Source organism: Talpa occidentalis, unplaced genomic scaffold, assembly GCF_014898055.3.
Source record: "Talpa occidentalis isolate TD23 unplaced genomic scaffold, MPIMG_talOcc4v2.1 talOcc4.4, whole genome shotgun sequence".
Classification (NCBI taxonomy): Eukaryota; Metazoa; Chordata; class Mammalia; order Eulipotyphla; family Talpidae; genus Talpa; species Talpa occidentalis.
The window spans coordinates 1,246,607-1,262,053 of NW_023604295.1; the positions used below are offsets into that span (position 1 = coordinate 1,246,607).

The window sequence follows — 15,447 nt, forward strand, 5'->3', positions numbered from 1 at the left end:
CCGGCTCCGGGGCTCCGCCTCCCTCGCCGCCCGGGCTGCGCCCCCGCACGCCCCCCGCGGGGTCCGCGGAGCGTTTCTGCGGGCGCCCCGGGCGGGTCCCCCGCAGGCCGCAGCGGCAGCCAGGCAGGCCCGGGGGCCCGGGGCGCCCCACGCAGACGGGGCCCGGGGGCCGCCGCGCAGGGGCCGGGGCGCGGGAGGCCGGCAGGGGGCGCCGGCGGGCGGCGCGCGGGCGCGAGGGGGAAGCCCCGCCCCCGCGCAGGCAGCGCCGCGCCCGATTGGGCCGCCGCGCCGCGGCGCGCGGCGGGGCGGGGCGGGGCGGGCGGCGTCGCGTCCGGGTGACGTCTCCCGCGGGCGTCGGGCTGGGTCGGCGGCGTCGGCGGCAGGGTCGGCGGCGGCGGGTGGGAAATGGCGGAGTACTTGGCCTCCATCTTCGGCACCGAGAAAGACAAGTGAGTGGCGCGGGCCGCCGGGCCCCGGGCGGGGGCGCGGGGCCGGGGGGCGCGGGGGCCGGCGGCGGCGGCGGCGCGGCGGCGGGGGGAGGGGCGGCGGCCTTCCGGCCTGGCGCCCTCGGGGACCGCGCCGCCGCGTGGGGCGCCGGGCGGGCGGGCGGCCCCCTCCCCCCCCCGCGCGGCCCCCCGTCCCCGCGCGGCCTCCCCGCCCGGCCTCCCGCTCTCCCGCGCGGCCCGCGCCGCCCGGAGTTGCGCCCAAGTTGTCGGCGGCCCCGGCCCCGCCCGAGCCCTCGGCGGCGAGGCGGGCGGGCGGGCGGGCGGCCGCGCGGGCCGGGCCGGGGCTGCGCCCCCCAGCGAGCCTGCGGCGCTCGGGGCGGCGCTCGGGCCTCCTGAGGCGACGGGGAGGGGAGGGGCTCGCGGACGCCGCGTGCGCCGGCCGCCCGGCCAGACCGAGGCTTCCAGGACACTTGAGGATGAAGCCCCGCCGTTGGGGAAGAGGGGTTTTTGTCTTCTTAAAGGTTGCGTGCCCCCCAACCTTCTGTTAGGTTACAAGTGCCCCCCAAATTGCCACTTCGCCACCTTGGCAGGTATTAAATTCCGGCACTTGAACCGACCTCAGGCGTTTTGAAGGATGGCTTAGTTTGAAAAACCTGAAGACTCAGCGTCCGTCTGAGGCGTTGGGGTCCTCAGGCGCCCTCTGGGGAGGCGCCGGGCTGTGTGAACGGCTTTGCACCCCAGCCCCTACGCTGTCAGAGGTGATGTTTTAACGCCGCTCTTCTAAACACTGTTTAAATTGTTTTCCAGGATGCAGCCTGTCTTGCAAAATGTCTTCTTTCATACACGATAGACTCTTCTGTGTTGCCGGGATAGGGGGTTACACTCTTTTCTAGAAAAACAAGACAGAATCATCAGTCAGGATTCCTCCAGAAGCATTTATTGGGGGTGAACACTCAGCCAGCTTTGGGGTCTCAGGATGGATAAAATTTGGATCATATTTCCAAGGAACTCCAGGAGGGAAGGGGAATACATGTCAAGTAAAGGAGGAGTAAAGGAAATGGATTAAAACTTACATACTTTGGAAGAGGTACACACCCTCCGTGCCCTGACTTCCCGGTAGTGGCCGCTTGGGTTTGAAGCTTGCCTTTAAATACATACTGTTGACGATACTGTACCATCTCTGGGGAGGGATGGATGGTCGGCCCCGCCCCTTGTGCGCCCTCCGGCCACTCCGTCTTACACCGCCTGCACCGGGGCTGCTGCTTTCTTGCTCCTGGGAAAGGCTGTATCAGGTAGTTTCTTCACTCCCCATGTCTCGTGCTACCTCAGAAGTTTGTTCAGTGGCATTTTATATTCCTACAGTAAATGAGCACGTTCCATCGCGTCAGGGTCACGAGTGGCTATGTCGGTTACCCCTCCTCACTGCGGGGAGACCCAGGGGGTCCATTTCCAGGAAGCAGAATCAACTGAAACACGAAGCCCTTTTTCTGCCCTTTTTCTTTTAATCCAAAATAACATGTAGGCCTCTACCAGTTAAAGTAATTAGCTGACTGTGAATTTGAAGTTGAGGACATTCTCTAAATCTAAACAGGGTTGACCTTTCTGAAGTACCTTCTCTGAGCTGATAAATCACAACATTCTCTCTGTCTTTTCATTTTGTTGCAGTAGTGTAGTGGGCATGTCACCAGATTTATTGCTAGGAAAGTTGTGACTGATGTACAGAATTCTAGCTGGGCATCATGGAATGAAAGCCATCTAAGGTTGCAAATATACATAGTGGCCATTTTCCTTGCCTGGTAAGTTCAGCCTTTCCCACTCATGCTGCCCAGGGGTAAGTGAACAGCTAGTCAGTCTTCACGCTCCATTGGGTTTCTCTGAGGCCTTCATTTTAATCCACTGCCTAAACAAACGGGTGCTCCGTTGAATTTACAGGACATCCCTGCCCCTTTTGCCTGTCTGCGAGCGGCCGCCAGTGAGCGCCGCGCCCTGCCTGCCCACTAGCTTGGACTCCATCTGGCGCCACAGCATCTGCGGTGCTGGGAGGGCTTTGTGACAGGGACAGAGGGTGGCCTGGAGAGGCCACAGAGGAACTACAGGCACATTGAGTTGCCTAAAACTTTTCAGTGTGTTGAAACGAAAATTATTTGCTTCGGATCTGTTTCTGGAAATTTCCTACTGGTCCAGTGTCTCAGCTAAGAGAACTGGACTTTGTTTTCTGTTTATTTGAATAATGATTGCATTTAATGAGCACACAGACCTTATATCCAGTTCTTGAGCCATGCCAGGTTGGCTTTTTCCATGTTTTGCTTGTGCCTTCTGAGACCCAGAGAGGCGTGGGTGACATGCCGCATCCAGGCAGCTCTCAGCAGAGTCGGGGTCTGGAGCCACCTTCCTCCCTGCGGGTGTCCCCGAGAGTTTCATCACGGCAGAGTGGAGAGCGGATATGTGGGCGTTCACTTTAGTTTTAGTTTAACATTCACTTAGCGGGCGAGAGCCGAGGAGATACATAAAAGTGGAGGTGATTTTAATGGAGCGGCAGCCTTTGAAAGTGCCCGAGCTTGTGCCAGCAGTTGGAGCGCAGCAGCCCCTTAAAGATGGGAAGAGGGGTGCCTCTCCCACTAAGACCTGCCTCTGCTCTCGTGATGTGAAGAGAGGTCGTTTGAGAGCACGTGTCACGTGGGGGCCGTGTTTCCAGCTGACTTCTTCCCAGCAAAATAATCGGCTCTTCTTTTCCCTTACAGAGTCAACTGTTCATTTTATTTCAAAATTGGAGCGTGTCGTCATGGAGACAGGTGCTCTCGGTTGCACAATAAACCGACCTTTAGCCAGGTTTGTTTGTTTTTTCTTTTAATTTTCTCTGTTTTCATGTAAACTGTCAAAACTCCATGTATTTTACAGAATAAGCAGGTCATTTTTTTTATTATTATTTTTCATTTGTGTCCATAAGTGTGTGCTTTTGTGTAGAGAGGAGGGAGCAGGCGAGCTACCCCGGGGGCGGTGTGAGCGTCACTGCTCCTGTCATGAGACACTGCTCACCTTCAAGCTTGTAGGCCCGCTGTTGGCCGTGGCCAGGCAGAGCAGTCCTTTTTTTTTTTTTTTTTTTTTTTCCCCAGGCCCCAGGAGGGGCCATGGGGCCTCTGCCCGCACGCACACAAACACCCACACACACTCACGCAGTGGAAGTCATCAGTCCCCTTGCAGAGATGCCAGTGGCTGTCACAGACCTGCGTTCCCGGGGTCAGGCCTCTTAGAGCCCTGTGGAGGAAGCAGCAGTTCCATTATGTCACAGCAGCAAAAAATAAGGCGCAAGAAATTGTGGGTCAGGGGCTGCCCTCCCTCAGTCAGTGCTAGATGGGCGGGAGAAGGCGCCTGGTGCCGGGCAGAGTCCCGCTGCGCCTGTCAGGGCCTTGGAGCCTGAAAAGCCTGCGCCGAGTCTCCACGCGCTGAGCGTCACTCTCCCTCCTTGGCTGCAGCAGGCCTAGGGCGCCTCTGGCCTCTCTGGGCTGAGCCCCTGGCGCTGCTGGCTCTGCTGGGGCCTGCAGCTTTCTGGTGATGCTGCTTAAACTTCAGGCAGAGGAGACGTGTGTATTTTCCTGTAAGTAGGAAAACTGGCCATGGGGCCAGAGCCCTTGTGCCTTCTCCCCACCCCCAGGAGTGCGGCTCTGAAGGGGCGCGTGACGGGTGTCCCCCCACGGCACTCCTGTGGTAGCTGGTAGAACGTGAATGTCTTTGAACATGTCTCTCTTAAATTTTAGATTGCCAGAGAACTTGCTTTAAAGTCTTTTTTTGAAATTGACTTTTAACATTCTGATTTATGAACTAAAGCTCCCCGACTCGGCCCATGGCCATAGACTGGCCAGCTGACCCACCGTCCCAGGTGGGAGTCCTTGGGGGGGTTACTGATATCGGGCTGAGAGAGAGAACTTGTCCCCCAAGTTAGTTTTCTTTCCACTTCCCAGAAATGCTCAGTCCATTTTTTCTGAGTCACTGATTCCCTCCTGAAGTGCTGTGGCGTCAGGTTGAGCACTGTGGGCCGAGCGCATGGCTTCCATGAAGTTTGGGGGTCGGATACATGCATTGATTTACCTGCCTTGTTTTGATTTGCTGCCTGGGTTGGTTTCCAGCCACCTCAGCGCCCCCGACTTCGGTGGGACCACAGCATTCCCTTGGTCAGTGACTCACTCATCCTCGCTGTTGGATCAGCCGGGAGATGCCGCCAGCGGGTTTCCCGCCGCGTGGCTGTGAGCGGAGCTTCTGAGAGTTGTCGCGCTCCACTGCTCCCCAGAAAACTGAGTCAGGTTGACTTTGGGAAACATCTGAACCCCCCAGGCTTTGTAAGTTTGGCTTGGCACAGGCCTCGCTTGCCTGGGGGATGCCTGCTCCCGTGCCCAGCGGGCCTTGGCCTGGGGAGCTCGCACCGCTACTCCCCCGCAGCGTGCTGGGAGCCGGCGGGTTGGAGAAACACAAAACTGCTGTGGAGACACATCTTAGTCAGACTAAACGTTGACTTTTTTCTAAATCTTGTGGTTTATTGGTTCTGCTGGTAAATCTGGCATATTTCAATTTGGGTTTCTTTTAAAGCTGCTTACAGTGATGTGGACGTTAAGATTCATGTGATGTATTAGCTACTAACTTAAACATGGTTTGTTTTTTCAGACAACTTGATTTTAAGAAGAACGGTACAATGTAAGGTTTCAAGTCTGCCTGATCCAGTTTAAAGCACAAGGGCTAAAAGGATTTTTTTTTTCCCTTAAAAGAAGGATCGGAAAGAGCAAATGTTTTAAGCTATTGTATTATGTAAACAGAGACCCACCAAGAACGTGTAAACACGGTGGTCAGGCCCCGGCCGTGGGAAACCCGCTGGGCACGCCCACGTCCTGCAGACCAGCGAGCCGGAGAGCTGCGTAGAGTTGACACGCATTTGGCTTCTTAAAAGTGACACTGCCCGGGGCGGGTATGAGGAGGCCGAGTCTCCCCGAGTCAGGTCTGCTGAGCGCGGACAGGGTTGGCGTTCTCTCCTGGCGTCACAGCGCTCGAGCGACACGGGGTTCGCAGAGTAGCCTTCATTCCTTCTTGGTTGCTGGCTGACTTGACCTAAGTCCCTGCTCAGACTCTGTTTTCATAATATGATGGTTTGGGTGTGCTCTTCACGGACAAGCATCTGCTTGCGGGGAGCGAGCGAGTGAGCGTTTAGCCATTGCAGACAAGTTGTCTCTTTGCAATTGTCTAATATATGCACAGCAGCCAGTAGAATTCCCCTTTTTATTTTTTTTTCCCCGCAGACCATCTTGATTCAAAACATCTATCGTAACCCCCAAAACAGTGCACAGACGGCTGACGGCTCACACTGTAAGTCCCACAGTTGGAGGAATTTTTTTAAAACAATGGTGTTAAAGAGCCCGCTCTTAATTGAGACAAACCACGTTGGCTTCTGAGCTGCTGACATAGAGCTGTTGCAAACAGGACAAGGTGACGGAGGTCCTTGGTCGCGCAGCCAGAGCTTGATACGTGCGCGGGGTCGGGAGGCCGTCCCGGCAGAGGCCACCACAGGCCTCCCCTTGGCTGCCCTTTGCCGCCCGGGGGTCCGTGCGTGGCGCTTGGTGGAGGCCGTCAGCCGATCACTGGTGTTCACAGTGACCGAACCCCGGGCACTTACTAAGTTCTTCCTGCGCAATTAAGAGTCTTAGGAATGATTAGGAAGCAACAAGGTAAGTCGCCCAGGAAGTGTGGGTTTATTTCACCTTCATGATTTTTCCTCTGGGAAGCAGAGATCTCATGATGTGCAACGATCGCGCTCCTCGTCCCACGTCGCCCCGCCCCGGCGGCGTTTGGCCTGCCTTAAAAGCTGGCGCGGCCGAGGGGCCTCGTCCGGGGCTTGCGGGCACCCGGTGCTCTGGCCGGGAAGGCGCGTGCCTGCCGCCCGAGGAGGAGCGCGATGTTGGCACACCATGGGATCTCTCTTGCCTCGCAGTGGTAGGGCGTCACGAGGCAGCCGTCACCGAGGCCGCACCGCAGCCTCCAGAGAAAATAACTTGCTCTTTTTTCAGCGCTGAGTCTCCACCGAAGCGATCGTCACAGGAAACGGCTAAGTGTTTACCTTTCATTTTCCGTAATATAAAGTTGTTGCGTTTTGTATTTCAGACCATTGCCCTCTTGAACATTTACCGTAACCCTCAAAACTCTTCCCAGTCTGCTGACGGTTTGCGCTGTAAGTTCCTCCAAGTCCCCTCCCCGGCTCCCTGGGCTTGCGCGTCAGAGCCCAGTGTTGGCTCCACCGGGTCTGCCGCTCAGTGTCACGGCCGCCCTCGGGGTGTCCAGAGCTCTCGCCCCGCCCCCACGAGGCCTCCGCTGAGGTGGGAGCTCCTGCCACTCGCTGGAGGAGACCAGACAGGAAAGGCGCCGGGCCCGGGGGGCTGCTGCCGCGCTCCCTACCTCCCTCTGGCCATCACCCAGGGGAGAAGACGCTGGAATTACAAGTCCCCTTAGAGTCCTCCCCGGGAGAGCGCAGCAGCGAACGTTTGTCTCGCTTGCAGGAACGTTAAAGAACCAAATTGTTCTCAAATGATTTGACTTAAAATTTTGCTTATTATACATTTCCCCCCTTCAGACGCCATTGTTTTAGAAGCTTCCCCAAAGAGGGGCTTCCTGTTTGCATGGACCCCTGAGCTTTCCTCAACCCCCGGCCCTGTGCCAACTCAGTTTGCCAGAACCTTCCCACAAGGGTCTCCGGCTTCAGGCGCAGTCACTAGATTCGGAGAGTAAAGGGTTCCTTGGGGAGAAACGATGCAACCTGAGTGTTGATGGACGTGCCCCCGCCTTCCCTACTGGGAGACACCGGCTCGAGTCCCGCGCGCTGGTGCGCGGAGGCCCGTCCTGGAGCAGGGTGCATGCTGGTGTCGGGGGAGTGGAGGAAGGGCACCGGGCTCCTGTGACGTTCAGGCCTCCGCACCCCCGGGCACCCGCTGTGCGCTCCTGGAGGGGCGCGGCCGAGCCCTCGGGGCGGAGACTGACCCACACTGGGTGGTGGTCTCAGCTGGTTCCACCCCTGCTCCCCAGCAGGGAGGCTCGGGTTGCCCCGCAGTGCACGCTACCTGTGCCTGGCGGGGTGCGTCCTGCTGCCGAGCTGACCTGCCAGAGCGCCTCCCTCAGCAGTGTAGCCCTGGGCCTGGTTTTGCTTTGTTTTATTGTTTTTTTTTTTTTTAAGACTAAGACTATTGGGTGGAGGGGGTGGTTCGCCTGGCGCTGGCAGGAGTGGAGGGGTAGGTGAGGAGCAACCAGCAGACGCCCTGCGGTTTCCGCCGGGTCGGCGCGGGGAGGGGCCGGGCCAGCCCCATGTCTCACGTGCACGTGCCCCAGAAGGGCCCGCTCTGCCGTGTGCGTGTTCCTGTTCCAGGGCCACCTTGTCCGACTAAGTGGGGTCCAGGTCTCGGCCTAGGAAGGGAGTCGATTTCACCTGTTAGCCTGAAATGCGGGCGTCGACCCTTCATGGTTACAGCCGGCCAGGTTACCAGTTTCTCCAAACGGTCGCTTTTTTGACACAATCCTCTCCCTGTGTAAATAACCTTTTTTACGCTTGGATCGAACAAATGCGGGCCCTAGCTTAAAAATGCTGGTGTCAGAAAACTTTCCTGTTTTTCAAGTTGTGCTATTTAAAGTCATGTCAAGTCATTCTTTTCTTAGTTGACCGGTTTTCTAATCTGCCGCTCAAGTCCTTTTGAGCGGCTCGGAATTTTTAGGCAGCGCACGGGCGCTAGAGCACGTCCGCAGGCCACGGCGGCTGCGCGCTTCTGTCTGAGGCAGCGGACGGCAGCGGCCCCCGCACCGCGCTTTAACTCGGTCCTGCTGGCGCTCTGGGCGTGTGGCTGTAGGGGAGGCGAGCTGGCCGCTGCCGTCCAGTCGTTCGTAGGCCTTGGGTCTGAAGCGAACTGGCTTCCTGGGGTTTCCAAGGTAGCTAAAATGGAACGGCCCCACCCAGCATAAGTTAGCGCGTGACCCCGCGACCTCCGAATCCAGGTGGGGTCCGTGCCCAACCCCGGGCAGCACGGGGCCTGGGCAGACCCGGGCCAGGGTGTCTGTTGAGTTGTCGGGCCGTCGTGGCCCTCGCGGGCTTCCCCGCCCGCGGCCAGCTCTGTGACCCCGCAGCTTCAGGCTCGGGGGCTGGGGCCTGGCGGCAAGACCGGCAGGAAGGCGGGGGAGGCGCGCTTGCACGCGAGCCACCGCGGCGCGGACGCCAGCCTCAGTGCGCAGGAGCCGCGGAGAAGCGTGCAGCTGGCGGAGAGACTTCCGGAATAAAAGGAGAGTGCTTTCCTCAACAAAGCATCGTAGCTCGCTCGCCGAGGGCGTCAGCACGCGGCCGTGCCGGCGGCCCGGGCGTTCACGGTCGTGTGGGTTTTAATCGCATCAGAGAGGATTTCCGAGCGCGCTGTGCGGCCGACACTGGGAAGGAGGCTAGTCAGGAACACGCTCTCGCCACCCTGGCTTCGGCTTGTCTGAGCCCGATGAGAAAGTCAGTGAGACGCTCTGGCGTCTCTTCAATCCTAAGAGAAAATTTCCATTGACGCGAGAGTCGCCTTCCTGAGAACACGGCCCTGGGATGCAGATTAAAACTCGTCGTGATCTTACTGTTTTGGTAGCCAGGAGTGAGCCCGCCACGCGGGCACTTAAGGCTCGGCCACGCCGGAGCCTGCGCCGCCAGCCGTGCGGCCTCGCGTGCTGTGTGTCTTCTCTGGAGCGGAATGTGTGTGGCTTAGCAGTGGGGGCGCGGGGGCGCCGTGCTAACCCGCAAGGTGTCTGTCGCCCGCAGGCGCCGTGAGCGACGTGGAGATGCAGGAGCACTACGACGAGTTCTTCGAGGTGAGGGGGGCTGGCCCGCCTGTCGGGGGACTGAGCCGCGTCCGAGTGCCCCGAGTTGTGGTCGCGGTCGCGCGCATCCCTTGCGCAAACCCTACATCTCTGTCCCGCCAGGAGGTCTTCACGGAGATGGAGGAGAAGTACGGCGAGGTGGAGGAGATGAACGTCTGTGACAACCTGGGGGACCACCTGGTGGGCAACGTGTACGTCAAGGTAGGCACCGCTGCCCGCCCCAGCGTGGGGCCGCCCTTGCTCTGAGGGTCGGCAGCACCCTGGGCCCGGGGAAAGCGGGGGCGCTGGGCCGTTCGTTTCTCGTCAGTAAAACTGCCCGCCCTGGCGCGCCCGTGCGCGTGCCCCTAGCCACGGCACTCGGAGGCCGGGCTGCTCTGCAGCCAGCGCAGCGGCGTCGGGGCGCGCCCCGGTGGAGGGGCCCCTGGGCCTTGAGCCGCCTCGCGCACGCGAGGTCTGGGCAAGCACTTCCGTTTGCACTTGGCAGTTTCGCCGCGAAGAAGACGCGGAAAAGGCTGTGATCGACCTGAACAACCGCTGGTTCAACGGGCAGCCAATCCACGCCGAGCTCTCCCCGGTCACAGACTTCCGGGAAGCCTGCTGCCGCCAGTACGAGATGGGGTAGGTGCCCGCTCGGCGGGGCCGCGGGCTCAGGGCCGCGGGGGAGCCGTGAGCCCTGGTCACAGCGTGTGCTTCCCCCGCAGCGAGTGCACGCGCGGCGGCTTCTGCAACTTCATGCACTTGAAGCCCATCTCGAGAGAGCTGCGGCGGGAGCTGTACGGGCGCCGGCGCAAGAAGTGAGTGCGGGGGGCAGAGGCCTTGTGCTCCGGGAGAGGCGGGTGCGGGGGATTGAATCGAGGGCAGCTTGTTCCCTTAGGTGTCCCGCCCCTTCACCCGTGGGTTTCTTTGGGTCTCGTGGGTTGGTTGGTCTAGGGAGGCTCGTGTCAGAGGAGTGGCGGTGCCCGCGGGGCCGGGACAGCTGTGCCCGCGGGTGCGCACGACGGGGCGGGCGGCGTGCAGTCAGAGCCCGGGTGCCGGCACTCCCGGGTCCCCTGGTTTAGCTGTCCGTTGGCCCCAGCGGTCCTCGGCCCCCGCGGATGGCAGACTGGCGGGGCGGGCGGCTCCCCTGGCCCCGGAAGGCCCCCCCGGCCCCTGGCTGGCGGGCCTGTCTGCCGCGGTCACGGCTCCCTGCCCCCGAGGTGGCCCGGCCGGGCGCCGCAGCCAGTTCGAGGTTCCCGCTCGCCTCTGAGGTCGGGGCGCTGCTGCCCCGGCTGCGGGCATCTGCTCGGCCTTCACCGTGGGTCTCTTCTCCTGCAGGCACCGGTCCCGGTCCCGGTCCCGGGAGAGGCGCTCTCGCTCTCGAGACCGCGGTCGTGGCGGCGGCGGCGGCGGTGGTGGCGGCGGCCGGGAGCGCGACAGGAGGCGGTCGCGGGATCGCGAGCGCTCGGGGCGGTTCTGAGCCTGCCCGTGCCCGGTGTCCGCGCGGGAGCGCCGCCCACTGACCAAACAAGTTCCTATCGGGGGTTTTTTAAAAAACAAAAAAAATACAAAGATGGGTTTCTGAATAAAATTTGTAGTGACGCAGGGTCCCTGGCGTGGCTGTTCCTGGGGGCGCTCGGGGCCCGGGAGCCTTGGGGCCGTTTCCAGTTCTCGGCCGTGACCCTTGTCTGCTGAGGCGGTGCCCGAGCAGGCCACCTGGCGTGGGCGCTGCCAGGTCTCCCCAGCCCCGCTCTGTGCTGTTTGGGGGCCGCCCCTCCCAGAGCCAGCCTGGTGCCGCTGCCCAGCCCCTCCGCCAGCAGGCCCTGTGGGGTTTCGGGCAGTCACCCAGGCGAGCTTGACCACCGGGCCTGGCGCTGAGCCACGTGGGCAGGGTGGACACACGGGTCCCCGGGGCAGTCCTGGCCCCCAGCGCTCCTGGGCCGGCGGGGCCGCTTCAGAGCGGCGCAGTCACTCGGGAGGGAGGAGCCTTGAGCGTCCAGCGAAGTCCGAGGGGTGGGGTGCTCAGAGGGTCCCTCTGTGGGACCTGAGTCCCTCGGCGTGGGCGGTGCTGCGGCGGCTCCGGGTGTGAGCCAGGACGGAGCAGACACTGAGGCTTCGCGGTCGCCCTGAAGCAAGAGCCCGCCGCTCCCCGGCAGTGTCTTGGGTCCATCTGCCGCTCCGCTCCCCGCCCTGCCTGGTGAGTCCCCTCACCCGTCCCCCCACCTCTGGCCCGTCCCCCAGCTCCTGTATAAAAATTAATCTGAAAAGGACTTGGAGCCAAGCACCCCCTGCTGGCCACCCGCCCTCTCCAGCCAGGGCCGCGCGACACCCCGCCTGGGGGCCCGCGTCGGCCATGGCTTCCCGGCCCCCTGTCCGAGGAGAGTGAGGGCGCCACAAGGAGGCGGCAGTGACTGCCGCGTCCCCCCACCCCGCGCGGGGGGCCCTCCACCCCCCACGCTGCGCCCGGAGGCCTCGCGGCCCAGGTGGTCCAAGCAAGCTCGCTGTGTGTGTGCATGGCTTGGGGGCGCGCCCCCTTCTTCCCCTCTCAGCGTGGGGGGCGGAAGGAAAGCACCCTCCGGCCCTGAGGGCCCCCGGGGCGGGAGGCCGGCAGCCCCGTGGGGCGGTGACGCGGGGCCAGACCAACAGAACGCGTCTCCACGCATCACTCCTCCACACTCGCGTTGGGGCGGCCTCCCCGCCTCCCGCAGGCCTTCCGGGGTTCGAGGCTTTCAGCCCAGGCCCAGTCCGCCGGGGACGCTGACCTGGTGGCCCGGGGGCTCTCGACTTGCTCTCCTCCGATTCCACGCCCTCAGAGAGGGCTGGGCCCCGGACAGCCGCCCCCGCGCCCAAGCAGAGCGGGCTGCCTCCCAGGCCCTCCTCACCTCGCCCTCTCAACGCTCCCTCCGGGCGCCTCATTTCTGCATTTGCTTGGCACGGGCTGGGGGCGGGCAGCCACAGGCCCGGCCAGCACCCTGGGGTGCAGCGGCTTGCCTGCCATCGCCAAAGGCAAAATGGAGGACGAGCCTCCTGAGTGCGCAGTGTTCCAGCTGGCACTGCGGGGCAGGAGCAAGCCAGGCCTCCACCCTGGGAGGCGGCCTGCGAGCCGGTGCTTGGGAGGCAGGGCCGCGAGCCACAGCGGCTGGTCCTGCCGGCGGGAGCCCGGGGGCCACGGGAACATGGGCCGAGGCGGCTGCGCTGACGTGGCACGGGCGGGAGGGGGAGCCACGTGGGTGGGACCCGCTCGGTCGGACCCTCCGTCCCGCGCCGCGCCCAGCCTCCCGGGACGAGGACAAGCAGCGCTGGAGACGCGGAGTGGCCCGGCCGGCTGTCCCGGGGCCAGTGACGGACACAGGCAAAGAGGAGGAGCCAGGTGTACCCCTGCCCGGGCCAGGCCGCACCCCCGCCCCCCGCGGGCCCAGGCCCACCAGCAGGGCGGCCTCGCAGGCCTTGGGCCCGAGGGGCGCTTTTGAGGCCGTTTATTTCTCCTCTGGGAGAGCGGCCTTTGCCCGCTGCAGGAAACGAGGGCGCCCTGGAGCAATCCCGGCCCGGGCGCCACACGCGCCGCAGCTGCGGGGCTCCCCGCTCCGAGACGAGCCGGACCCTGAACAAAAACCTCGACTTCGAGACGGGCCGGGTTCCGCCGCGGCGCCATCTGCGCTGCTCCTGCATCCTCGAGTCCCCAGGGTGCCTGCGGGCCTCAGCAACCAATCCCCCCGCCCCCCCACGCACACACACAGCGGAGAAGGACCGAGGCAGGCGGCCCCCCGCCAGCAGCGCCTGTCCGGCCCGGCCTCCCGCGCTGACCCAGGCGACAGCCCTCAGCGTCTGAGCTGCCGCTGTGCCTCCTTGCGTCCCGGCCCTGGGCACCTCCCGCGTCGACCGGGCTCCTGCTTTCTAACTGTACCCCGGGACCGTCGCTCCTGCACCGCGCCCCGGTGTCTGCGCAGGCCAGCTTGTGTTGGACGTGGCTGCCGCACGGCGCTGGAAGCACATGGGGTCGGACAGGAGGGGGCAGGGGAGCAAGGTGCTGCACGGGGGAGCAGCAGGGAGCACGGGGAGGGGCGCTGCAGGCCCAGGGGCGGGCGAGCGGGCTGTTTCCCAGGGGCGAAACAGCCCTCGTTTCCCGCCCTCCCCGGCTCCCAGCGCCCTCCCATCCTGGCCAGAGAGCCCCTGCGGCCGCAGCCTCTGCTGGGGATGAGGCCGGGACCACCAAAAGGCCGTCCCTCGGGGCTGCGGTCCAGGAGGGGTCCTGGGACTCTTGGGGTGACAGCACCTTCCAGGGTGCATGAAGCCCCCGGGGGCAGAGAGCGGGCCGGGGCCCAGTGCGTGGGCAACCGGCATTCCACGCCAAGTCCAGGCAGGCTGGTTTGTGCGGGCGCCTGGCTGCACGCCGGGGGGCGGGGGGGGGCGGCTGGGGGCCCTCGGCGCCTGAGCGTTCCTCCAGCTCCCTGACGGCCAGCAGGGAAGGGCAGGTCCCCTCAGACACAGCAGCAGCTCCCCGCGGGGGCCGCCGGCCTATCTCTCAGCAGGGGCCTGTTCTGGCCTCACCGTTTTTAAGATCAAGTGGCTTATCTTTCTCTGACTTGTTTCTGGAGTTTCGTCTGTTGTCTGAAGATGGGCGCCCGTGTCACCAGCGTCACCCAGTCTGGCTCTGCCCCCTTCCTGGTGTTTGGCCAACACGCCACGTTGCCCAGCCACAGCCAGTCGGGCGATCTCACCCCTGTGGACGCGCTTTAGCCCCGTCCTGCCACCTATGTCTGCCGTGCTGCCCCTCGGCCTCCCGTCACCCGTGTGTTCACCCGTGTGGTCACCCGTGTGCGGCACGAGGCCAACGCCCGCCCACACAGACGGCCGCTGACAGCACCCGGTGTCAGAGCCGCCTTCCCTGCCGCGCGGGGGGAGGCCCCATGCGCAGACACGCCCATCGCCGGGCCGTCCCCTGTCCGGCTCTCTCACGCTCCACGACGACGCAGCACCCACACGGCGAGGCCGTGCCCGGCGTCCCTGCCCCTCCCAGGCGCAGCTGTGGCGGGTGACGCGGCCTTGACCCTATTTCTCCACCGCAGGACGCCAGCCGTTTGGGAGAGGAGGGCCTGGCTCGCCCGCCTCCCGCCCTCGGCCAGCGTCAGCTGGCGCCAGGTGACCGCCCGCTCGGGTTGCCCGGGCCAGGCGAGGGCCGAGGGGCGCCACAGGCTCTTTGCGCCTTAACACTGAACCCGCCTTCTCCGTCGGCGGCGTCCATGACGGTCGACGAAGTCGATGAAGTCCGAGGGTCAAAGCACAGGGAGCCCCTCACACCCCACACCTGACCCACCAGCAAGGCTGCGGCCCAGCGAGGCTGCCCAGCAGCTGTGCCAGAGGCCGGGGGAGACGTTCCCAAGAATGGTCCCCTGCGGGCCTCCCCGGTGGCGCAGCGGTTGAGTGCTGGGTTACGAAGCTGCCTGCGGCCTCTGCGGCGCCGGTTCGATCCCCGGCTGCTCCCCGGCCCCCGGCAGGGGTCCCGCATGGCGCGCAGACCTCTCCTGCCGCCCGCTGCTCCCCTCAGCAGTGTCCTTCGGTCCTTCTGCCTGCCCTGCTCCCCGCTCCGGCTCTGGTGAATTCTCTCACCCTCCCGCGCTTCTGACTGCACCCAGTGCATGTGTAAACAGAACAAACAAACAAAACAAATAAATAAAGAAATAAACATGCCTCTATAAAAAAAAAAAAAAAAAGAATGGTCCCCTGCGCAATGGAGGCTTCTCCAGCAAACAGCCCTGGGGCCCACAGGCGGCTGCCTCCCCTGCTCCTGCTCTAGGGGCAGCAGGACAGGCCTGAGGGCAGCCCCCGCCTCCACCTGGCCTCTCGGGAGACGCGCCTGCCCGGAGACCCAGCAGGACAGCCCGGAGGTCAGCCTGCCCCCACTGGGGTCCCGCTGGACGCCCCAGGAGCCAGTGAGCTTGGCGCTGAGGGAGGGCCTGCCCCCCGGCCCCTGTGCCCCTTGGGACCGGCTGCTGAAGCAAGGACAAGCTCTGCACCCTAGAGGGGCCTCCCACACAAACACCATTTCCTGTCCAGGCGGGGCCAGGAGTCCAGGGCTCTGGGCTATCCGCCTGGCGCTTCCCCGAGGAGCAGGTCCCACCTGAGAACTTTGGACTTGGGATCCCCCCAGCGCCCGCGGACAAAC

At 63.4% G+C, this 15,447-nt stretch overlaps 1 protein-coding gene across 4 annotated transcripts; it reads left to right on the forward strand.

Annotated features, from left to right (window-relative positions):
* The first annotated feature begins 346 nt into the window (after positions 1 to 346).
* Positions 347 to 10,912, forward strand: U2AF1 (U2 small nuclear RNA auxiliary factor 1). 4 transcript variants are annotated; one of them, XM_037524880.2, is made up of 8 exons: positions 347 to 449; positions 3,188 to 3,275; positions 5,729 to 5,795; positions 9,250 to 9,299; positions 9,411 to 9,509; positions 9,793 to 9,926; positions 10,010 to 10,102; positions 10,623 to 10,912. In XM_037524880.2, exons 1-8 carry the CDS (start codon positions 406 to 408, stop codon positions 10,762 to 10,764), a joined length of 717 nt encoding a protein of 238 aa, XP_037380777.1. In that variant the 5' UTR covers positions 347 to 405; the 3' UTR covers positions 10,765 to 10,912. The 4 variants fall into 4 exon arrangements, with proteins under 4 accessions (XP_037380777.1, XP_037380776.1, XP_054556225.1 ...); XM_037524879.2 differs by lacking the exon at positions 5,729 to 5,795 and adding an exon at positions 6,588 to 6,654 and having other exon boundaries at positions 10,623 to 10,911; XM_054700250.1 differs by lacking the exons at positions 347 to 449; positions 5,729 to 5,795 and adding exons at positions 966 to 1,036; positions 6,588 to 6,654 and having other exon boundaries at positions 10,623 to 10,911.
* Positions 10,913 to 15,447: the final 4,535 nt, after the last annotated feature.